The sequence below is a fragment of the Heptranchias perlo genome, chromosome 6 (assembly GCF_035084215.1).
Source record: "Heptranchias perlo isolate sHepPer1 chromosome 6, sHepPer1.hap1, whole genome shotgun sequence".
NCBI lineage: Eukaryota > Metazoa > Chordata > Chondrichthyes > Hexanchiformes > Hexanchidae > Heptranchias > Heptranchias perlo.
Window position 1 is genome coordinate 23,209,411 of NC_090330.1, and position 24,840 is coordinate 23,234,250.

The window sequence follows — 24,840 nt, forward strand, 5'->3', positions numbered from 1 at the left end:
CTCTATGGATGGCTTAAATGTAATAGAATTTCACCTTTGAAGTGTTTCAGCTCACCGTATAAGCTAATATGACATGTGTATTGCAGTCTGCCCTGCATGATCCTTTAGCTGATATTAGAAATAGATTGCCTTGCAGTCTGTGCTGCACATGGGAGTATCACGTATTTGGATTGTTATCCAAAGTGGTTTCAGTCAGGAAGATGATTACCACAGTGCAGCTGAGCTTAGATCATCTTAGGCAGGATAACTGATATGTTATTAGTACTGACCATGTGGCGGTCTCGGCCACAAAACAAGTAACAACAATGCCTTTCTGTCAGACAGCTGAAGGCAGAGGCATCAGTCAAAGGCACAGTGCAATGTGTCAGCCCAGTTAATAATCTCTCCATGTGGAATTGGATTTGTCTGCTCCTGCCCTAAGCGTTCTACTACTGGTAGTACAAAAGGGTCATGAACACAACCAACTGCACATGTTGAGGACATGAATAGGTACCACTTGAGATAGAAAGTCATCAGTGTACAATGATATTAATAAATGAAAATGTTTTTATTACACTATCCAAACTATAAAAACAATTAGTGCACCTGTATAAAACTTTGGGCAGTGTCCAGAGTCATAATGAATGTATTTCATGATTCAATTTTTTTGGTCAGCTGGATGTATGATGCTTAAAGGTCTCCTAAACAAACTACTTATAAATCCACAGATGTAGAGCTTCCATTAGCCCTGTAAGTCATTGCCCTACCAGGTAGGGTGGTCCTAACTGGAGAACTGGTGGGATGCTTACCAGAGCTCTATGTAATCAAACTGTGGTTTAAGCTGAGTAATCTCCATCAATACACTTGCGTAAAATTGAGGTCCAACTTGCCAACTTGTGCCTAAATTCTCTGGAATTCGGTAAGTGGGCATTGATCATATAAGGAAACCCTCGGGGATAAAATGGATAGGGCCTGTTTTTAGCATGATCCGCTATTACCCCAAGCCCAGTGGCCCCGCGAAGGCAGGACGAGACTTTCGTCAGGCCTAAAGACTTAACGCTGATTTCCAACACTTCATGCAATTCTCACTTTCCACCAGCAGAGGGAGCTCCAATCTCTTAAAGGCAGGCTGTCTCTTAAAAAAATCTCTTAAAGGTAGCTGGTACCTGTAATTTGTTGAAAATAACAGTCTGCTGCCTGCACAGAGTCTGAATGGAGATCAGACATTGCCCACGTAAAACACAGATGTTTACAAATTGATAACTCATGTTAAAATGTACACTACTAAACCCCACATCCTCCAATCTGCATACCAGGCCTCACCAATCTGCCGATCTAAGTTTGTACCAGGCCTGCGAGAATGCGTGCACCAAGGTTCTCTACTGATGCACTAGAGGCCTTGGTGCAAGAGGTGGACAGAAGGAGGGACATCCTATATCCGCAGTGGTGGGTTTGGGGGGGGGGCAAGAGGTCCTCCAGATATATACCCAAAAGGCAGCGGGGGACAAAGTCAATGCCAGGTGCAAAGCACCATGAACATGGATGCAGTGCAGGAAGAAGTTCAGTGCTTTGACATGAGTATTCAAGGTGAGTGAGGTCAACGGTCAAGTGGCGTCTCCTACCAACTACACCATGCACTACACCGCTCCCATCACCCACATACCAACAAACTCTTTCAGTCAGTACTCAACTCTTCCAATCAGATGCTTCCTCTCACCCTTACACATTACCTCTGTTTCAAGCCGCCCACCCACAATTCACAGGCCACACACACTGGCAGCTATTCAACCATGACAGGCACATCACCCAGACACATGTCCCGCTTTCTTGCAGGAGAAGGTGGCGCGTATCAGGAGGCAGCAAGTGGCAGTGGCATCAAGCCTGTTCCGCCATTCAATGAGATCATGGTGGACCTGTGACCTAACTCCATATACCCGCCTTAGCCCCCACATCCGTTAATGCCTTTGGTTCACAGAAATTATCAATCTCAGATTTAGAATTCACAATTGAGCCAGCATCAACAGCTGTTTGCAGAAGAACGTTCCAAACTTCTCCCACCCTTTGCATTTAGAAGCATTTCCTAACTGCACTCCTGCACCTCCTAGCTCTAAATGTTAGGCTATAATCCCCTAGTCCTAGTATTTAAGTAAAGGAGACCTCCAAAAACAGTTACAAATGTCTCGGCAGCCAGAAGCTATAAAACAGCCACTAACCCTGTAAATCTTGCATGGTCCCTTTAAATAACGCTGGTAGGGATCCTCCAGGCACATGTTCAGATGGTTGGGGTTGAGTTGAGCAGTAAGTCACAAAATGTATTGATCGCTTTAAATCAGCATTGCACATTGATTGTATCCATTTTCTCCTTACTTTACATGCTTCTGGCGTTCATTATCTGCACCTGTGCTAACTCCTATACCAAAATGGCATCCGGCGCACATCATGCTGGAAACGTACGTGCGCAGCCAAGACACCATCTTGGCACTTCGGGAGGCCGCGTAGCGCTGAAACAACAGGTGCTACATGGCCCAATTTAGCACCCCTGATCTCTTTGAATTTCTTAGTAGCTTGGATTGAAGCCCATTGCCATGGGTTTCCACACATTACACCTGCCTGACTGAAGAAAATACTACCAGATAATGTATAACATGGCTAGATACAGTTTCTAACCCCAGAAGAGCACCTCCTACTGGACTAGTGATTTTTTTTTCTCCACTTTCTACTCCTCTAAGATTATCAATTTGTGTGCATTTTTGTTCTATGGGTGCACAAGGACTTTGTTGACACTGCCCAAATTCATTTCAAATAGGGCAGAGGGAACAAGCTGTCATTCTGGCTTTGATTAAACCTGGATCCTGGGGTGAAATGATAATCAACTGTATCACTCAGTCCCCTAAGTTTTCAATGTTCAGAAATTGATGAGACTATAATTTTTCTAGCAGAAAGGGAGGTAACTATATCAGTGCTGTTGATGTTGGTTCCTTCTTCCGGTATTATGCAATCTTCTACATTCTATTGTTCTTGTGTTCTTTTGCTTTTTGGTTTAAGCAAAAGGTTGCTGAATAAAATTCTCCCCAATTTCCCTGAGGACTGCTTTGCTGTCTCCTCCATGAGTAACCTCTTGAAGATCTGCTTCCTCCACCATTCTGTCGTTATACAGGTTGCTGGTTAGACCACATCTGGAGTACTGCGCTCAGTTTTGTTCCCCTCACATGGTGGATGATATAGTAGCCTTGGAAAAAGTTCAGAAGAGAGCTATGAAAGTGATTCCTAGCTTGAAGAACCGTAGTTACTCAGATAGGCTTTAGGAACTGGGTCTATTTACTTTAGATCAGCGTGGACTTAGAGGCAACCTGATAGAGGTTTATAAAATACTGAAAGGGCTGGCTTTTTCTGTTTTTTTGCCTCTCCCAGGAGATTACATAGCTATGTGTGTGTGGTGGGGGGGAGGGGGGGTTAGGAAATGTCTAGTCATAATGCTCCAGTCATCATGAATGTGGGGCAGGCTTGATGGACCATCTCGTCTTTTCCTGCCTGTCATTTTCGTATGTTTGTATGTTCCTTAGGCAGGGTATGTATATGGTCTATGCAGACATTGACACGCCTCTGAATTATTTAGTTGTGCAAGATACAGTATACAACAAACATCTTGTGTATTTTTTGAGGTGCATGCTTCAGGGCACTTCAGAAACAAAGCAATTAAATATTAGTTTCACCAGATATTCTTCTTGTGGTTCCCCTCCTTGATTTAGGAGCTTCATTATAGTGATACTCTGCAGAACTCTGTGGATTGTAGATCGGTACGTACAACCAAGATTTTAGGCAATAGCCATGGTCATCCAAGAGTCAGGCAAGGCGTCTAGCATCTCTTAAGTATACAGAGAGGATTGCACCAAAATGAATATCATGGGGTTGACTCAGCAAAATATTAGTTTGTGTAATGCATAATACTAATTATCAGATATATGATTTGTATATGATATGGCATTGTGTGAAGGTGGAAGTATCTCCAAATAGGTGAATTCCACTATGCTCCAAATTTGTAGAAACCCTGTAGTTAAATAAAATTGTTCCTGTGTAAATTACGAGTTGCTGTTTAGAGTCCTGAAAATGTGTGGATCTGGATGTCCTCATTAGCTCCTCAATGTACTTGGGCATTATGATCTGTGAAATACTCGTATAATCACATTCAGTGTCTGGAAAGAGCCTATAACATAGAAACTCAGGCAGCTGTTCCCTTCACAGCTACATAGCACAATAGCTATCAGGGAATGTTAAAAATATTGCAACTGTTCACGAGAATGTTGCTGCCGAGGCAAAGGGGATGCAAACATTGTGAAGGCAAAATACATTTTTTTTGCTCGGTAAGTTCTCCGAATAAAGTAGGTTTTGTCCTTCAAAACTTCCATTTCCTTCCTCCTGTAAAGCATCATGAATTGAAGCAATGTTACATTGTTTAATTCAATAATGAAGCTAAAGGAGTTTTTGCATGCTATTGGAATTTAAACTTAAATAATGAGTTATAGTGCATGTAGATTAAAAGAATATTTAATGCAGAAAATGACTGATTACTTTAGTCAAGTCCATGCTCTAATAATTGGAGTGTCATTGTGAGTTACTCCCATTTATGGCTGTGTTTAATTCAGTGTGAACTGTGGTAATCACACTAAAAGCAAGATTACTAGAGAAAAAAATCAACCATAAACTGTAATTAGGCAGTAACATTACTATAGATAGAATGATTCTTGTATTTTTAAGTCATTGGCCCACGCAAGCCTGCTATTTCTGATAAGGTTAAGTTCTCAGCTCTGAAGACTAGATTGAACCACTAGTGCATCTTTTCTGATTAATTTTAAATTAATTCTACTTTCACTTTGTTACCATGATCCAGCTCCTGCTGAGATTTTAGGCCTCCCTGGATAAGGAAACAGAAGACTCAGAATTCAAAGCCTCCATTGCCAACCAAAAAGGCTGAAGCAAAAGTATTAACAACCTCAAAAGGTGTTCATTGTTCGATTTTCAAATCTAAATGAAGATCTTTAGCTACTGTGGCTCTCGGCTCAGACAATACTGTTAATATAGGCAACACTGTTCCAGTAACCATTCTATCATGTCCAGCGTTCTGTTTCTTTTTGATTTTAACACCCTTAATCAAAGTATGTTGCGGCACATTATTGGTTTTTGCTTGCTGCATGGCGGTAGCTAGTTGCTGTATTCAAAATGCCAAATTCCCTTTCTTAACTGCTTCTGGTGCCCTTTATGTTGCTGTAATTTCATTGGTACATTGTAAGAAAGCAAGAAAATGGCTAGTGAAACAGACAGGATTTCTATCAAATGGATTGTCAAGCACAAGACCTGACCTTTCTTCCTTAAGTACCTCCTTGTTGACAATTTATTGCATGAATGTAATAAGATTTTCTGCTATGTATTACTCTAACGTCCACTGTGGCCAAATTGCTGCAAATTTCATCTGGGTAAGTAAAGTAAATTAACACACTATAGTGAAGGTCTCTGCAATACTTGCTTACTTTCAATGGTCAAAACTTCATTTGTAAATCTTTTTTTAAAAAAAGTATTGTTTCTCTTTCACATTGACATACATGTTTGGCAAATTATTTATACAGTGCATCTCATTGGCATTTCGTAACCTGGCAACAGATTAGCAATCGCTTCTCTGAACCCACATCCATCAATCAAAGACAGCACTTGCATATTTTCTGCAATAAAATGTTCAATAAGGTCAGTGATCCTTGGCCTCTCCTCTGAGTATGTGACAGCTACATGAAATCTTGCAATACTGCTTTTCATTTTTGTTTTTTCTTTCTTTATTGTTTCCCCATTACATCAGTGGAATGCATTCTCTTTGGGTGTTGACAGAAATTGTTTGTCTCCTTAAAACATCACATCTATGTTGCAGAAGTTGTGTATCTCTGTTTTCCAATTCTTGGGGGAAAGTGGCCAAATATTTCTACATGATCACTTATATTTGGTGCCTATCGCTGTCAATATTACACTTTCTTTTCTTGCAACCTGTTATGCCTCTGCAACGGTAGGATGCTCTCCACCTTTTGCTTTCACATGCCACTGTACATTTGGCAACAATTTAGCCACCTCCCAACCAATTGGAGTGAATGAATTCTCAAAACTTATATTCCTAAAAATTATGTTTCATGCTGAGTTTTAACAGCAGTATGTACGTTATGATGAAAAAAGCTCAGCTGATGTTGCGTATACTGTTCTTGAGTTTCATTGGACCATGGTTCCTAACTAAGCCTAAGAAATTAAACCAAGTTTATTCAGTTTGATGAGCAATGTATGTAATTTGGTGCATAAAAATTAAATGCAACGGCATAAGAGTTTAAGGAAATGGTTGCTACTGGACAGAGTCCATACCTTTTAAGAAGGTATTAAATAGTTGCTTTAAATAGAGAAATATTGAAGAGTATAAGGAACACACAGCAGAATGGAATTCAACTAGGTGGCTCATGAAAAAAGACTTTATGGACAAAATGGCCCGCTATTGTGTTGTAAGATTCTAGATTGGAACCGTGGGATATGAGGCCCCTCCCTCTTTTTAAAAGTTTGAAAAATAAAAACATTTTATGCCACAAAGATTGCTGAAGAGAAAACAAGCACCCCTTTGGAGCATATGAGGTAGAGGAGATAAAAGAGTATCTATTTGTCATAGGCAAGTTGCAGGATCAGTTTTTCTAGGTCTTCTGTTGGAGCATTGATTCTGATTAGTGAATAGCAATGTTAAAATTGCATCCAAGTAACTCTATTCAATCTCACTGACAGCCATCTAGCAGCTGAGCTAAACGATGCATGTGATATGACCACCACCTTATAAATCAGGTTAGACAGGAAAGTAAGCTATTTTCCATAAAATAACAAGACAAGTACAGCCTTTGTAGCAATATGCTTGCTAAGTTATTCCAGTTGAATGCATTGTAACATTCGTGCTGCCTGGTGATTTCTATGATTGCTGCGTGCAGCCAGCCCTACCTGTGCTGTTGAGTGGCTGCTCACCAGCAGGGGGCCCAGATATCGCGAGTGGCTAGCACCACTTAAAGGCAGCCTGCACCTCTTAAAGGGAAGGTGCATTGTGGCTGCAGGAAGTGGTGGAAGTCAATTGGGAAGTGAATCTGTGCTGCAATATAGTGCAGCATGGTGATGATGATGGGACCTCTGGAATTTTTAATGAGCAACAACTGGGCTGCTCAATGGTTGTGGGACGCTGATATTTGCAAAATATAAGATGCAGGTCCACGCCGAGTCTGAACGGAGATCAGACATCGCATATGTAAAACCCAGATGCAGGTCCCGTCTCTATGTTTACAAACTGTTGAGATATTTTAAAACATTGAATAAAAGGTTGCGCATCCCATATCCTCCAATCTGCATGCCAGACCCCATCAATCTGCCGATCTGAGTTTGTACCAGGCCTGCAAGAGAGCGTGCACCAAGGTTCTCTGTTGATGCACTAGAAGCCTTGGTGCAAGAGGTGGACAGAAGGAGGGGCATTCTATATCCGCGGGGTGGGGGGGGGGGGAAGAGGCCCTCCAGACATATGCTGCCGAGGCATAGGGGTGAAGTCAATGCCAGGCACATAGCACCATGAACATGGATGCAGTGCAGGAAGAAATTCAATGTTTTGACATGAGTGGTCAAGGTGAGTGAGGTCAACTGTCAAATGGCGTCTCCTACCAACTGCACCACTAGCTGCATCCACTGCTGCACGCACTACACCCTCCATCACCCACATACCAACAAACTCTTTCAATCAGATACTTCCTCTCACCCTCACACATTACCACTGTTGCAAGCAGCACACCCACAACTAACAGGTCACACACGCTGGCAGCTATTCAACCACGACAGCCACATCACCCAAACATCTTGCAGGACACTCACCAACACACATCCCGCTTTTTTGCAGGAGGAGGTGGCGCATAACAGGAGGCAGCAAGTGGCAGTGGCTTCATGGAACTTGAACCTGCTGTTCTCTCTCGGGATGATGTGGAGATGCCGGTGATGGACGGGGGTGGACAAATGTAAGGAATCTTACAACACCAGGTTATAGTCCAACAGTTTTATTTGAAAATCACAAGTTTTCGGAGGCTTTCTCCTTCGTCAGGTGAGTGTCACCTGACGAAGGAGAAAGCCTCCGAAAGCTTGTGATTTTCAAATACAACACCAGGTTACAGTCCAACAGTTTTAAGATTCCTTACATCTCTCTCAGGATGACAGCATTCCTGTCCCACCCCTGCCACTCTGCCAGTCCCCTTCCTGTTGCCTGGCAGCTAGCCAGCCCACTCCCTGTAGAGTATTGAAACTTTATTATAGGAACATAGGAAGATTGAAACAAGAGTAGGCCATTTAGCCCCTTTGAGCCAGTTCTGCATTCACTGAGATCATGGTTGATCTGTGACCTAACTCCATTTACCTGCCTTAGCCCCAAATCCCTTAATGGCTTTGGTTAACAAAAATCTATCAATCTCAGATTTAAAATTAACAATTGAGCTAGCATCAACTGTCGTTTGCGGAAGAGTGTTCCAAACTTCTACCACCCTTTGCGTGTAGAAGCAGTTCCTAACTTCACTCCAGCAAGTCCTGGCTCTAATTTTTTTTTAAATGGAGGGGAGAAAGGATGCATCAGTTCAAATTATGCTTATTTGATCAAAATTACTGTCTACTACTTCTTAGAATCATAGAAAGTTATGGCACAGAAGGAGGCTATTCGGCCCATTGTGTCCGTGCCGGCCGAGAAAGAGCTATCCAGCTTAATCCCACTTTCCAGCACTTGGTCCATAGCCCAGTGGCAAATGAAGAAGATATCTAGAACAGTATAGAAAATTTGGTCAGCAGACGTTAGTAGTTGTTTTGGAAATTTGATTGCTGAGTAAGATTGGGATTTGGGGTGTATGTTAACTTACAAGCAGTAAATTTGCTACTGCTCTCTCATGAAAATTAAGATCATAGAGCAAGCACAATTGGTCAGTCAGTCCAAATGCTGTATCACTGGTAGCGCAGCAGCCTTCACTATCCTCTACAAGGCCAATCAATCCACTGCTTGGCACAGGTCACTGGATTCCTCAAGGCTGTAGACCTTGAAATCTGACTGGAGCAAATCCCAGTTGGTGTTGCAAGTTTGGTCTTGAAGAGCAATTTGCCTTTACATTTGTTGGGGGACATTATTTTGATCTCTCAAAATCTCTGCGTATTGACTGTGAAGGAGTACTTGAACAAATTCTAATAAAATATAAAAAAACAACAATGGTGTTAGAAATTCTGTGGGCCTTCTAGCACACCTGTAAAACAAAGTTACACAAGCTTTTTCTTGTGAAAAATTGCATTTCAAAGACCAGATTAAAATCCATTTTTAGAAGACTGTAATTGATGTTTGAATGTGTACTATATTTAAACAAATATACTAATATGGTACCAGAGAGCTACTACTTAGGGTTTTAGTGATGGAGGCTAAACCATCTTCTTCCCCGCTCCCCTCTTGAGTCTCCCTGAATGATTCATTATTTACAAGTTGAGGGGCTGCCAACTCAATTGTTTGCAGACTTCTGCTCATGCCACTTTTATGTTGGCCACTAGGAGTGCACAAGAGTAGGCCAGATTGATTTATCTTCCCTATCACTTTTTAAAAATTCATTCTCAGGAAGTGGGCAATACTGGCAAGGCTGGCATTTATTACCCACCCCTAGTTACCCTGAGAAAGTGGTGGTTTGCTTTTTTAACCCACTTTTCTTTGTAGAGGTTTGATACAACTGAGTGGGTCTAAATTGGGCCGTGTAGCGCCTGTTGTTTTGATGCTACACGGCCTCTCCGACATCCAAGATGGTGTCTTGGATGCGCACGCACGTTTCCTGCATGACTTGCGCCAGACACCATCTTGGTATAGGAGTTTGCCCAGGCGCAGATAATGAACGCTGGAATCATGTAAAAGTAGGGAGAAAATGGCTTCAATCAGTGTGCAACGCTGATTTAAAGTGACAGACACCATTTTAGGACTTAACGCTCAACTCAACGCACAGTCTTAACCCCGACCATCTGAACGTGTCTTAGAGTGCCTGGAGGACCCCCCACCGGCGCTATTTAAAGGGACCATGCAGGATTTACAGGTTAATGGCTGGATTATTGCTTCTGGCTGCCGAGACATTTGTAACTGTTTTTGGAGGTCTCCTAGACTTGAATATAGCCTAACATTTAGAGCCAGGAATGAAGTTAGGAAATGCTTCTACACGCAAAGGGTGGGAGATGCAGACAGCAGTTGATGCTAGCTCACTTGTGAATGTTAAATCTGAGATTGATAGATTTCTGTGAACCAAAGGTATTAAGGGATTTGGGGCTAAGACGGGTTTATGGAGTTAGGTCACAGGTCCACCATAATCTCATTGAATGGTGGAACAGGCTCTAGAGGTTAAATGCCACAGCCGCTTGCTGCCTCTTGATATGCGCCACCTTCTCCTGCAAGAAATCGCGACGTGTGCCTGGGTGATGTGCCTGTCATGGTTGAACAGCTGCCAGTGTGTGTGGCCTGTGAGTTGTGGGTGGGTGGCTTGAAACAGTGGTAATGTGTAAGCGTGAGAGGAAGCATCTGATTGGAAGAATTGAGTATTGAGGGAAAGAGTTTATTGGTATGTGGGGTGTAGTGCGTGGTGCAGTTGGTAGGAGACGCCACTTGACAGTTGACCTCACTCACCTTGACCACTCATGTCAAAGCACTGACCTTCTTCCTGCACTGCATCCTTGTTCATGATGCTGTGCGCCTGGCATTGACTTTGTGCCCCGCTGCCTCCCACTGCTTTTTGAGTATATGTCTGGACGGCCTCTTGCCCACCCCCGCCCCCCCCCCCAACTCCTCCCTGCGGATATAGGATGCCCCTCCTTCTGTCCACCTCTTGCACCCAAGGTGTCTAGTGCATCAGCAGAGAACCTTGGTGCATGCACTCTCGCAGATCTGGTACCAACTCAGATCGGCAGATTGGTGAGGTCTGGTGTGCAGATTGGAGGATATGGGATTTAGTAGTGTGCAACGTTTATTCAATGTTTTAACATAACTCATCAGTGTGTAAACATAGGGATGGGATCTGCATCTGTGTTTTACGTGTGTGATGTCTGATCTCTGTTCAGACTCCATGCTGACAGTAGACTGTTATTTTCAGCAAGTAACAGGTACCAGCTACCTTTTACGAGATTTCTAAGAAACATCCTTCCTTTAAGAGATGGAGCTCCTTCTAGTGGTGGAAAGTGCAAATTGCATTGATTCCACGTGCAAGGCCTGGAAAGGAACGCCGACTGCAGGTAAGTGCTCCCTTGGGTCTAAACTTGCCTGCCCAGGGTCCGTCGGGCGCGGGGTGTTAGCGCACTAACACCGCGCAAAATGGACCCTTATCGAATTTTTCCCCCAACCACTTTACTGTGGGAATGGAGTCACATATAGACCTGGTAAGGACGGCGGGTTTTTTCCCTACAGGATATTAGTGAACCAGTCGTGTTTTTATGACAATCCGACAGCTTTGTCGTCACTTTACTGACACAACTTTTTATTTCCAAATTTTTAAAACTGCATTCAAATTCTCAAACTGCCATGATGGGATTTGAAGTCACATTCTCCAGATTATTAGTCCAGGCCTCTGGATTACCAATTTAGTAATGTATACACCGTACCCAAACACTCAGCTTCTTTTCTATAATTTCTCTTGATGGCACGACTGAGGTAAGGAACACACTGTAAGGGGAATTTCATGTATTGCACCACCACACTTCCCACACCAGACTTCAAAGCAATTTATTGAGACACATAGGATGTTTAAATACATGGAATTTACCGCACAGAAACAGGCCATTCAGCCTAATTGGTCTATGTCAGTGTTTATGCTACATACGAGCCTCTCCCAACCTACTTTATTTAACCCTCTCGGTATAACCTTCTATTCCTTCCTCCCTCATGTACTTATCTTACTTCCCCTTAAATGCATCTATGCTATTCGCCTCATCTACTCCATGTGGTAGCAAGTGCCATATTCTAACCAAATAGAAAAGACCTTTTGTAAATTGCTTTCACTGGTACAACTTTTATTCCACAGGTAAATGTAATTTCAATTATAAACAATTTTACAACACCAAGTTATAGTCCAGCAATTTTATTTTAAATTCACAAGCTTTCGGAGGCTACCTCCTTCGTCAGGTGAACGATGTGAAAATCACCTGACGAAGGAGGTAGCCTCCGAAAGCTTGTGAATTTAAAATAAAATTGCTGGACTATAACTTGGTGTTGTAAAATTGTTTACAATTGTCAACCCCAGTCCATCACTGGCATCTCCACATCATAATTTCAATTAGTAATTATTTACTAAGGGATATTCATATCTTATGATTTATCAAGCCTCAATTGATGATAAACATTGCCTGAGTACACTGCTGATGCTTGTCTGCTGTGCAAAAGGTTTGAATCACATCTTTCACTAAACCAGTATTATTACCTCATTTTACACCCATTATGCCCAGTATAGCAAGAACTTCAGATTGTTTAGAAATATTTACAAAAACTCCTAAGAAATATTTTGCAAATTTCTTTTAAATTCCATTTTCCCCTTGTTAGGCTTTCAATGCTTCTTGTTATTTTTGAGCCTTCTTCAATTAGGAGTATGAATAGTGTGGGTGGTACATGTCTCGGTACTTGCCATCAGGAGATGTACTTCGGTTGGGTGTATTGAGTCCTATTAGCTCTTACTCTTACTGTTCTGATGCAGCTGTACATCACTTCAAATTGTTCTATTGAAAGCTAATGAAACTATCCCATCACAGAGAAATGAGTTCAAATGGATATTTGTGTGTCAGACAGAATGAAATGACACAAGCTTGTCCTGGTCAAACTTAATAGGAGTCATGAGTGTAGAGTAACAGCAGTAGAATTTGAAATTGGCAACTAATGTGGTTTCCATAACAAAATAATGAAGAATAATCAACACTAATCTCATTACCCCAATAAATTAAGAGTGGGTCAGTTCTGATGGGTTCAGACTTTTATATTCTGCAATCTGAGTAAAATCCAACTCAATACCAAATTGTCTGTAAAAGATAATCAGTGAATGATGTTTTGAATATTCATAGACTTCATTAGCATTCTTTAATTGTGTATTGCTAAATTTCTGTAGATTGCTGTGGAGCTATAATTCTAGACATTGCAAAACAAATACAAATAAAAAAAATAGACTAAAAACTTCCAACCCGGTAGCATTTTACAGAATAATTCTACTCACACTGATGACCAGAAATGTGACCAATAGCATTCCAGTTGCACCAATTAAGGCCACTTGATATCTTCCACTGACATAAAACAGCCATGATTGAATCAGAATGTAATTAAACTAAATATCAAAGAAAGGATTGAAATTAATTTGAATCTAAGAAGCTTATCCTCTAACAGTAAATTAAATATTTTCTTGTGGTACACATAACATGTACAAGAAAATATGGTTCATAAGTCATCAAGCTTTTATTAGCAGCAAACTGGGGAGTGGGGAATCAGTCCATGTTAATGGGCAAGTTTAATATTACAGGCATTTTGTAGTAACTGAAGTCAGCTGCTACCAGGTCATGGAAGACTACAAATAACAACTAGAGAAAAGTCAGCAGCACAAAGTTTCCTAGCTGAAGGGGAGTGTGGCAGTAGCAGGTAGTAAAAGGGGAGGTCCAAAAAAAAAGTAAGAAAGAAGCGATCTGGAAGCTGGAAACTCACCTGGCAATCCAAAAAGCACAAAGATCTAATGATCCTCTTACCTGAACATGAGTTTCCATTTAAATCCTGCCAAGGAAATACAGGAAAATAGGAACAGGGACAGGCCATTCAGCCCCAAGAGCCTGTTCCGCTTTTCAATTGCATTTGTAAAAAAAAAAGCATTTAAAGTTTGAAGGCTAAAGATTAATTTGTGAAATACAGCTGATTTTATTTTGACAGTCAAACTGAAGGCTCAAATTCTAATTTTTTGAAGATTAAGTGAATACCCACCCTGAGTGGCTCTGAGAGACCAATCCAGCTAGGTTGTACTAGGTGGGACTACTGCAATTTCACATAAAATGGCTTTAAGGTCCTAATTGTGCCAAAGCAATGTGACCCTTAAGGATTAAAGAATTGTCAGAAACAGTGGTGGGAACTGACTTAATTACAGGAAAGGGATAGTAAGTGAAGTCTGTAGCAGATAGCACTATTGTTTGGTAACCCACCAAAGTGCTAAAGCTATCTTTCTACAGTCCTATATTAAATGCAATGGATTAGACCGCTGGGCTACAGTGATGGAATAAGTCATATTCCATTCTTATTTTTCTATTAGGAGTCAGATTTTTACCAGTGTTTTGGAGAAGTATTCATAATTCCATAGGGTTAGCTCTCAAAACTGAAATTCAGCAGCCTTGCCTCGTAGTATACTAAGGGTTTGTTACCTGTATAATATAAAAAGAGGCTGCCACTGCAGAGGTTCTTGACCATTAGAATTAACAATTACCCTATCTGAAGGAATTTCTATACTGCATTAACCATAGTTTTGCACTATAATACCAATCTTCAACAATTGTAAGGAATTTGGCAGGTGCTGTTAGATCATTGACACAGAAACAGCAAAGTCTATAACGGGGTTAAATGAACCTTTTGTTTAATTTCCCCCAAATTTATTTTGAAAAACTAAATAAAAACAAACAGATTATAAATTGAAGCACAAAAACTGACATTTAATGACTAACGATCCAGTTATAAACAATTTTTAAATTTAAAATTTTCAAAATTTTTTTTTACAAAAGAGAAAAGTTAAATGCTGGTTTTCACACTGACATAGAGCTGCTGCATATTCTCTTGGAAATGTATGGACTAATAAATGAAAGTCAGCACGGATTTGTTAAAGGAAAATCGTGTTTGACTAACTTGATTGAGTTCTTTGATGAAGTAACGGAGAAGGTTGATGAGGGTAGTACGATTGATGTGTATATGGACTTGCAAAAGGCATTTGATAAAGTACAACATAATAGACTTGTTAGCAAAATTAAAGCCCATGGGATTAAAGGGACAGTGGCAGCATGGATACAAAATTGGCTAGGAGACAGAAAGCACAGAGTAGTGGTGAACAGCTGTTTTTCAGACTGGAGGGAAGTATACAGTGGTGTTCCCCAGGGGTCAGTATTAGGACCACTGCTCTTTTTGATATATATTAATGACCTGGACTTGGGTACAGAGGGTGTAAAGTTTTCAGATGACACAAAACTTGGAAATGTAGTAAACAATGTGGAGGATAGTAACAGACTTCAGGAGGTCAAAGGCAGACTGGTGAAATTGGCAGACACATAGCAGATGTAATTTAATGCAGAAAAGTGTGAAGTGATACATTTTGGTAGGAAGAATGAGGAGAGGCAATATAAACTAAATGGTACAATTTTAAAGTAGTTGCAGGCACAGAGAGACCTGGGGGTGCATATACATAAGTCTTTGAATGTGACAAGACAAGTTGAGAAGGCTGTTTTTAAAAAAAAGCATATGGGATCCTGGGCTTTATTAATAGATTTTACAACACCAAGTTATAGTCCAACAATTTTATTTTTAATCCCACAAGCTTTCGGAGGCTTCCTCCTTCCTCAGGTGAACGGAGGCTTCCTCCTTCCTGAGGAAGGAGGAAGCCTCCGAAAGCTTGTGGGATTAAAAATAAAATTGTTGGACTATAACTTGGTGTTGTAAAATTGTTTACAATTGTCAACCCCAGTCCATCACCGGCATCTCCACATCTTTATTAATAGAGGCATAGAGTACAAAAGTAAGGAAGTTTTATAAATCATTGGTTAGGCCTCAGGTGGAGTATTGCGTTCACACACTTGGGACAGTCTTGTAATGTTTGATTACTGTGAGGGAATAGATGGAAGCTGGGTGCATGAGAATTAAGGTGCTGTAATTGCTGAAATAGCTGTTCATTCTCTCACTGCATAAATTACTGGAATGATGTTAACAATAATTTAGAGAAAATATGCAAATGAGAACATTATTCAAAAAGGATAAAAGTTTGCAAAGAAAATATTGACTGAAATTTCAAGATTTAAATAAAAGTTTCTTATTTAAAGCGCTGCTGCAAGGAGCACATATTTGAGCACGAAAATTTCCCTGCTATAATTTAATTCAACAAATTTATTTTAAAATCACAAGCTTTCGGAGATTATTATAATCTCCGAAAGCTTGTGATTTTAAAATAAATTTGTTGGACTATAACCTGGTGTTGTAAGATTCCTTACATTTGTCCACCCCAGTCCATCACCAGCATCTCCACATCACAATTTAATTCAGCCCCAGAGTAGTTTCAAATCTCTGCTAGCTGGTAAGAAAAATTTGATTTTGGATTACTTCATTTCAACTTTGTGGAGTACAAGCCACCAGTGATTTTTAAATTCGTTACTTGAGGTTGGCTCCTGGTGCAGTTAGCCTCGACTGAATTTTATAGTCCATTTAGGATCAGCATCGGAACTGAAAATTATGCTAATTTTTGTTGATTCTATGGAATCATTTGCTGACTGATTTGCTATCAGCATCAGCTGAGCAAGTTCTTGATGACTCCGACATGAAATGTTGGATCATTCATGAGGTTGACAAGACTATTCAAAGTTAGATTCCTTCTATAATATACAACATTAGTATATTAGCATAATAGGAAAAGAGTACTTTGCATTGAAATATTCACCCTACCCAACTGTAATGTTGCCCTTTAATGCTTGACAATCCACATTTTCTGCAATGAAAGCTTGAAAGATTTTGTTTGTAGTAAATTCTGACTGAACATCTTGTCGATTTCCCAAATTTCAAATAAGAACATAAGAACATAAAAAATAGGAGCAGGAGTAGGCCATAGAAAATAGGAGCAGGGGCAGGCCATTCGGCCCTTTGAGTCTTCTCCGCCATTCATTGAGATAGAGGTGGCTGATCCTCTATTTCAATACCATTTTCCCGCTCTCTCCCCATACCCCTTAATGCCTTTTGTGTCTAGAAATCTATCTAGCTCCTTCTTAAATATATTCAGTGACTTGGCCTCCACAGCCTTCTGTGGTAGAGAATTCCACAAGTTCACCACCCTCAGAGTGAAGAAATTTCTCCTCATCTCAGTCCTAAATGTCCAACCCCGTATCCTGAGACTGTGACCCCCTCGTTCTGGACCCCCCCCAGCCAGGGGAAATATCCTCCCTGCATCCAGTCTGTCTAGCCCTGTCAGAATTTTATATGTTTCAATGAGATCCCCTCTCATTCTTCTAAACTCGAGTGAATACAGGCCGAGTCGACCCAATCTCTCTTCATATGACAGTCCTGCCATCCCAGGGATCAGTCTGGTGAACCTTCGCTGCACTCCCTCTATGGCAAGTATATCCTTTCTGAAGTAAGGAGACCAAACCTGCACACAATACCCCAGGTGTGGTCTCACCAAGGCTCTGTGTAACTGCAGTAAGACATCATTGCTTCTTTACTCAAATCCTCTTGCAATGAAGGCCAACATATCATTTGCCTTCCGAACTACTTGCTGCACCTGCATGTTTGCTTTCAGTGACTGGTGTACAAGGACACCCAGGTCCCTTTGTACATCAACATTCCCCAATCTATCACCATTTAAATAATACTCTGCCTTTCTGTTTTTTCCTTCCAAAGTGGATAACTTCACATTTATCCACATTATACTGCATCTGCCATGTATTTGCCCACTCACTCAACTTGTCTAAATAGCCTTGAAGCCTCTTTGCATCCTCCTCACAACTCACGATCTCACCTAGTTTTGTGTCGTCAGCAAACTTGGAAATATTACATTTGGTTCCCTCATCCAAATCATTGCTATATATTGTGAATAGCTGGGACACAAGCACTGATCCCTGCGGTACCTCACTAGTCACTGCCTGCCACCCCAAAAAAGACCCATTTATTCCTACTGTCTGTTTCCTGTTTGTTAACCAATTTTCAATCCATGCCAGTACATTACCACCAATCCCATGTTCTTTAATTTTGCACACTAACCTCTTATGTGGGACTTTATCAAAGACCTTCTGAAAATCCAAATAAACCACATCCACTGGTTCTCCTTTATCTATTCTACCAGTTACATCCTCAAAAAACTCAGTAGGTTTGTCAAACATGATTTCCCTTTCATAAATCCATGTTGACTTTGTCTAATCCCGTTGATATTTTCTAAGTGTCCTGTTATCACATCCTTTATAATAGACTCTAGCATTTTCCCTACTACTCCCTAAACAGGTCCCTGTTTTCTTTCTCCCATTTTTAAATATTGGGGTTACATTTGCCATCCTCCAATCTGCAGGAACTGTTCCATAATTTATAGAATTTTGGAAGATGACAACTAATGCATCCACTATTTCCATGGCAACCCCTTTTAGTACTCTGGGATGCAGATTATCAGGCCCTGGGATTTATCGGCTTTCAGTCCCATTAATTTCTCCAGCACTTTTTTTATTAATACTAATTTCCTTTAATTCCTCCTTCTCACTAGTCCCTTGGTTCCCTGGCATTTCTGGGAAGTTATTTGTGTCCTCTTTCGTGAAGACAGAACCAAAGTATTTGTTTAATTGCTCTGCCATTTCCCTGTTCCCCATTATAAATTCTCCCGTTTCTGACTGTAAGGGACTTACATTTGTCATCACTAATCTTTTTCTTTTTACATACTTGTAGAAGCTTTTACAGTCCACTTTTATGTTCCTTGCAAGTTTACTCTCATACTCTATTTTTCCCTCTTAATCAATCTCTTGGTCCTTTTTTGCTGAATTCTAAACTGCTCCCAATCTTCAGGCTTGCTACTTTTTCTGGCAACTTTATATAACTCTTCTTTGGATCTAATACAATCCTTAATTTCTTTTGTTACCCATGGTTGGGCCGCATTTCCTTTTGTGTTTTTGCGCCAGAAAGGAATGTATAATTGTTGCAATTCATGCATTTGTTCCTTAAATGTTAGCCATTGCCTATCCACCATTATTCCTTTTAATGAAGCTTCCCAATCTATCATTGCCAACTCACTCCTCATACCTTCATAGTTTCCTTTATTTAGATTTAGGACCCTAGTTTCGGATTGGCCTACTTCACTTTCCATCTTAATGAAGAATTCTATCATGTTATGGTCACTCTTCCCTAAAGGACCCTGCACAACAAGATTATTAATTAGCCCCTTCTCATTGCACAATACCCAATCTAGGATAGCATGTTCCCTGGTTGGCTCCTCAACGTACTGGTCTAAAAAACCATCTCGTACACACTGCAGGAATTCATCCTCCATAGTATTAATCCTAATTTGGTTTGGCCAGGCTCCGCCATTAGATAAGATCATGGCTGATCTCCGATCTCAACTCTACTTTCCCACTCTATCCCCGATTCCCTTGATTCCCTTAATGTCCAAATATCCATCGATCTCAGTCTTGAATATACTCAACGACTCAGCATCCACAGCACTCTGGGGTAGAGAATTCCAAAGATTCACAACCCTCTGAGTGAAGAACTGTTTCCTCATCTCGGTCCTAAATGGCCGACCCCTTATCTTGAGACAATGACCCCTAGTTCTAGACTCTCCAGCCAGGGGAAACAGCCTCTCAGCACCTACCTTGTCAAGCTCTCTAAGAATTTTATGCATTTCAATGAGATCACTTCTCATTCTTCTAAACTCCAGAGAATATAGGCCCATTCTACTTAATCTCGCCTCATAGGACAACCTTCTCATCTCAAGAATAAATCTAGTGAACCTTCATTGCACCCCTCTACGGCAAATATATCCTTCTTTAGGAAAGGAGACCAAAATTGTACACAGTACTCCAGGTGTGGTCTCACCAGAGCCCTATATAATTGCAGCAAGCCCTCCTTACTCTTATTTTCCAACCCCCTTGCAATAAAGGCTAACATACCATTTGCCTTCCTAATTTGCTGGCTGTACCTGCGTGTTAACTTTCTGTGATTCGTGTACAAGGACACCCAAATCCCTCTGTATACCAACATTTCTTAGTCTCTCACCTTTTAAAAAATATTCTTTTCTATTCTTCCTACCAAAGTGGATAATTTCACATTTCCCCACATTATACTCCATCTGCCACTTTCTTGCCCACTCACTTAACCTGTCTATATTCCTTTGCAGCCTCTTTGCATCCTTCTCACAGCTTACTTTGCCATCTAGCTTTGTATGGTCAGCAAACTTGGATACATTACATTCGGTCCCCTCATCTAAGTCATTGATATAGATTGAAAAACAGCTGAGGCCCAAGCACTGATCCTTGTGGCACCCCACTAGTTACAACCTGCCAACCCGAAAATGACCCGTTTATTCCTACTCTCTATTTTCTGTCCATTAACCAATCCTCAATCCACGCTAATATATTACCCCCAATCCCATGAGCCCTAATAGGGTCAATCAGATCAGAGAGTTAAATGTGTGGCTCAATGAGTGGTGTGGAAGACAGGAGTTTCGATTCTTGAAGCACTGGCACCAGTACTGGGGAAAGAGGGAGCTGTTCCGTTAGGACAGGCTCCACTTAAACCAGGCTGGGACCAGTGTTCTGGCGAATCGAATAACTACATAGGGCTTTAAACTAAAAAGGGGGGGGTGTTCGGTTGAGGGGAAAAGTATACATCTAAAGAGAAAAGTCAAGGTCATAGAGCAGTTTAGGGATTTGGGTAAAGATAAGCAGAGTGTGACAGGAATGGACAGAGAGTTTAATAGTAATAGTGCATCAATGAATAAGGTCAAATCAGGGAAAAATAGTAAAAAGTTAAAATTAAAGGTGCTTTATCTGACTGCACAAAGTATTCGTAACAAGATAGACAAATTAATGGCACAAATAGAGATAAATGGGTTTTATCTAGCAGCAATTACTGAGACGTGGTTGCGAGGTGACCAAGGTTGGGAACTAAATATTCCAGGGTACTTGACTTTTCGAAAAGACGGACATAATGGAAAAGGAGGCGGGTGGGTAGCCCTGATAATAAAGGATGACATAAGGACAGTAGTGAGAAAGGATCTTGGCTCGGAAGATCAGGAAGTAGAATCAGTATGGGTGGAGATAAGAAAAAACAAGGGGCAGAAAACACTGGTGGGAGTAGTTTCTAAGCCCTCTAACAGTAATTATACTGTTGTCAGAGTATTAATCAAGAAATAAGAGGAGCTTGTAACAAAGGTAATGCAATAATCGTGGGGGACTTCAATCTTCATATAGACTGGGCAAATCAAATCGGCAAAAGTAATTTACAGGACAAGTTCATGGAATGCATTCGAGACTGGTTCCACAATGTATTGTTCTAGGAAATTATCACGGAACAGGCTATTTTAGATCTTGTCTTGTGTAATGAGACAGGGTTATTTGGTAATTTCATAGTAAGGGATCCTCTGAGAAAGAGTGATCATAATATGATAGACTTTCACATTGAGTTCGAAAGTGATGTACTTATGTCTGAAACCAGAGTTTTAAACTTAAACAAAGCCAATTACATAGGTATGAGGGGCGAGTTGGCTGAGGTAGATTGGGAAATTAGATTGAAAGATATGTCAGTAGATAAGATACACAATACTAGATCTAAAATGGCCTGTTCCCGAGTTGGTTCCTCGCCATATTGTTCTTTAGGTGTACAAATATACAAAGCAATGTAATAAAACATGATTTAAATTATAATACCTTATAGATCCTGAAAACTTCACACTAAAGTTGTCAAATATTACTGAATTATTTTTTGGACATAGAAGCAGCAGATTACAGTATCTCAAAAAATGATGCTGAACTTTTGCAGGGTGCACTAAAACAACTGATAAAGCAATTGGAGAAAGAGAAGAAAAGCCTACAAAACCAACTGAAAAATTATGAGTGGAGAATAGATCAAGAAGCAAAGGTTTGTCTCTCTTTTGTTTAGCAGTGTGGAAGCCTCTTAGTTAGAAGTATGTCCATTTATCTGAGCCAGAAAAGGCTTGTTCTCAACGGTACTGAAAGTGTAATGGTTACATTGCAAATGTGTAAATTGTAACAAATTATTGTATGGTGTTTTGCATAATTTAATGCCGAGAAAAACAATTTTTCATTTGCAACATTTTTGTATCAAATATATTGTTTTTTTTGTTGCGATTAACAATTTTGATGTAAATTTGCAAAGACATATATTTTGAATATACTGTACTCAATGTAATGCACCACTTTGATTTTTTTTAAATAACAGGATAAATTCACTGATTCTGCATTCCCAGTGGTGAGTTGCATTGCAGAATTGTAGTCCTCCCTCCAACATGCACTCTTTTTGAGCACGGCTCTCGGTTGGAAGTGTGGGATCAACGAATTTATCCCAACATATCTTGTACCCACCTGAGCCCTAAAGAATCAATCAATTCCTAACAGGTTTGCAATAGGTGCTGCCATGCTAAGTTTTGAGGGAATTAGTATTTTTTCTAATTTGAATTGTGCAAAGTTTACTTGTTTTCTTGGGCTGTGGTAAATTACAGATTATATGGCAGATGCATATATTGATGATTTTGTGTAATTATATAGGTTTGGGTAGCACTACACATTGAGCATTGACAAAGCCAAAGTCATTTTTTGGCAAGAGACTTATGTTGAGCAGGGAGTGAATATTGTATGTCCACAGCAGGTTGTATAAAATCAATTCAGCAATGCTGGATATACATAATTTTTTAAAACTACATTTACACATTATGTGTAATGAGACAAGATTAATTAATGACCTCATTGTAAAGGAGCCTCAAGGTAGCAGTGATCACAATATGATTGAATTTCACATTCAGTTTGAGGGAGAGAAGACTAGGTCCAAGACTAGTGTTTTAAACTTTAAGGGCAATTATGAGGGCATGAAGACAGAGCTGGCTAAAGTGAACTGGGAAATTAGGTTAAGGGATAGGTCAGTAGAGATGCAGTGGCAGACATTTAATAAGATATTTCATAACACTCAACAAAGATACATTCCAGTGAGAAAGAAAGGCTCGAGGGGAAGGACATACCATTCGTGGCTAACTAAGGAAGTTAAAGATAGTATCAAATTGAAAGAAAAAGCATACAATTCCGCAAAGATTAGTGGCAGGTTAGAAGATTTGACAGATTATAAAAAACAGCAGAGAATGACTAAAAGAATAATAAGGAGGGAGAAATTAGAGTACGAGAGAAAGCTAGCTAGAAATATAAAAACAGATAGTAAGAGTTTCTACAGGTATTTAAAAAGGAGAAGAGTAAGTAAAGTGCACGTTAGTCCTCTAGAAAGTGAGTCTGGAAAACAAGGAAATGGCGGATGAATTGAACAGATATTTTGTATCCGTCTTCACTGTAGAGGATACAAATAACATGCCAGAAATAATTGTGAATCAAGAGGTGAAAGAGAGGGAGGAACTTAAAACATTTACAATCACCAGGGAAAGGGTTCTGAAAAAATTATTAGAACTAAAAGCTGACAAGTCCCCAGGTCCTGACGGACTTCATCCTAGGGTCTTATAAGAAGTGGCTGCAGAGATAGTAGATGCATTGGTATTAATTTTCCAAAATTCCCTAGATTCTGGAAGGGTCCCATCAGATTGGAAAATAGCGAATGTAACTCCTCTATTCAAGAAAGGAGGGAGACAGAAAGCAGGAAACTACAGGCCAGTTAGCTTAACATCTGTCATAGGGAAAATGCTAGAATCTATTATTAAGGAGGTTATAGCAGGGCACTTAGAAAATCTCAATGCAATCAGGCAGAGTCAACATCCTGGGGGTCACCATTGACCAGAAACTTAACTGGACCAGCTACATAAATACAGTGGCTACAAGAGCAGTTCCGAGGATGAGTACTCTGTGGTGAGTGACTCACCTCCTGACTCCCCAAAGCCTTTTCACCATCTACAAGGCACAAGTCAGGAGTGTGACGGAATACTCTCCACTTGCTTGGATGAATGCAGCTCCAACAACACTCAAGAAGCTCGACACCATCCAGGACAAAGCAGCCTGCTTGATTGGCACCCCATCCACCACCCTAAACATTCACTCCCTTCACCACTGGCGCACTGTGGATGCAGTGTGTACCATCTACAGGATGCACAGCAGCAACTCGCCAAGGTTCTTCGACAGCACCTCCCAAACCTCTACCACCTAGAAGGTCAAGGGCAGCAGGCACATGTGAACAACATCACCTGCAAGTTCCCCTCCAATTGACACACCATCCCGACTTGGAAATATATCGCCGTTACTTCATCGTCGCTGGGTCAAAATCCTGGAACTCCCTATCTAACAGCACTGTGGGAGAACCTTCATTACATGGACTGCAGCGGTTCAAGAAGGCGGCTCACCACCACCTTCTCAAAGGCAACTAGGGATGGGCAATAAATGCTGGCCTTGCCAGCGATGCCCAGGAGCGAATAAAAAAAAACATGGCTTTGTGAAAGGGAAATCGTGTTTGACTAATTTAATAGAGTTCTTTGAGGAAGTAACAAGCAACGTGGATAAAGGGAATCCTGTGGATGTGGTGTACTTGGATTTCCAGAAGGCATTTGACAAGGTGACACAAAAGGCTACCACACAAAATAAGAGCTCACAATATAGGTGGTGACATATTAGCATGGATAAAGGATTGGTTAGCTAACAGGAAACCGAGAGTAGGCATAAATGGATCATTTTCAGGTTGGCAAGATGTAACGAGTGGAGTGCCACAGGGATCAGCAATGACTTGGATGAAGGGACCGAAGGTATGGTTGCTAAATTTGCTGATGACACAAAGATAGGTAGGAAAATAAGTTGTGAAGAGGACATAAGGAGTCTGCAAAGGGATATAGAAAGGTTAAGTGAGTGGGCAAAAATTTGGCAGATGGAGTATAATGTGGGAAAATGTGAACT

The 24,840-nt window shown here is 40.6% G+C and overlaps 1 protein-coding gene across 4 annotated transcripts in view; it reads left to right on the forward strand.

The window, feature by feature from the left end:
• Window positions 1–24,840, forward strand: part of ccdc169 (coiled-coil domain containing 169) — a 74,327-nt gene that overhangs the window by 23,578 nt on the left and 25,909 nt on the right. For 2 of the 4 annotated variants that reach the window (XM_067985933.1, XM_067985934.1), the window contains exon 5: window positions 21,770–21,868. The exons of 1 other annotated variant lie outside the window; for it this stretch is intronic. In XM_067985933.1, coding sequence (XP_067842034.1) covers window positions 21,770–21,868 — 99 coding nt within the window. Of the gene's footprint in view, window positions 1–21,769; window positions 21,869–22,189; window positions 22,220–24,840 lie in introns of all 4 variants that reach the window. One more of the 4 variants, XM_067985932.1, reaches the window with a different exon arrangement.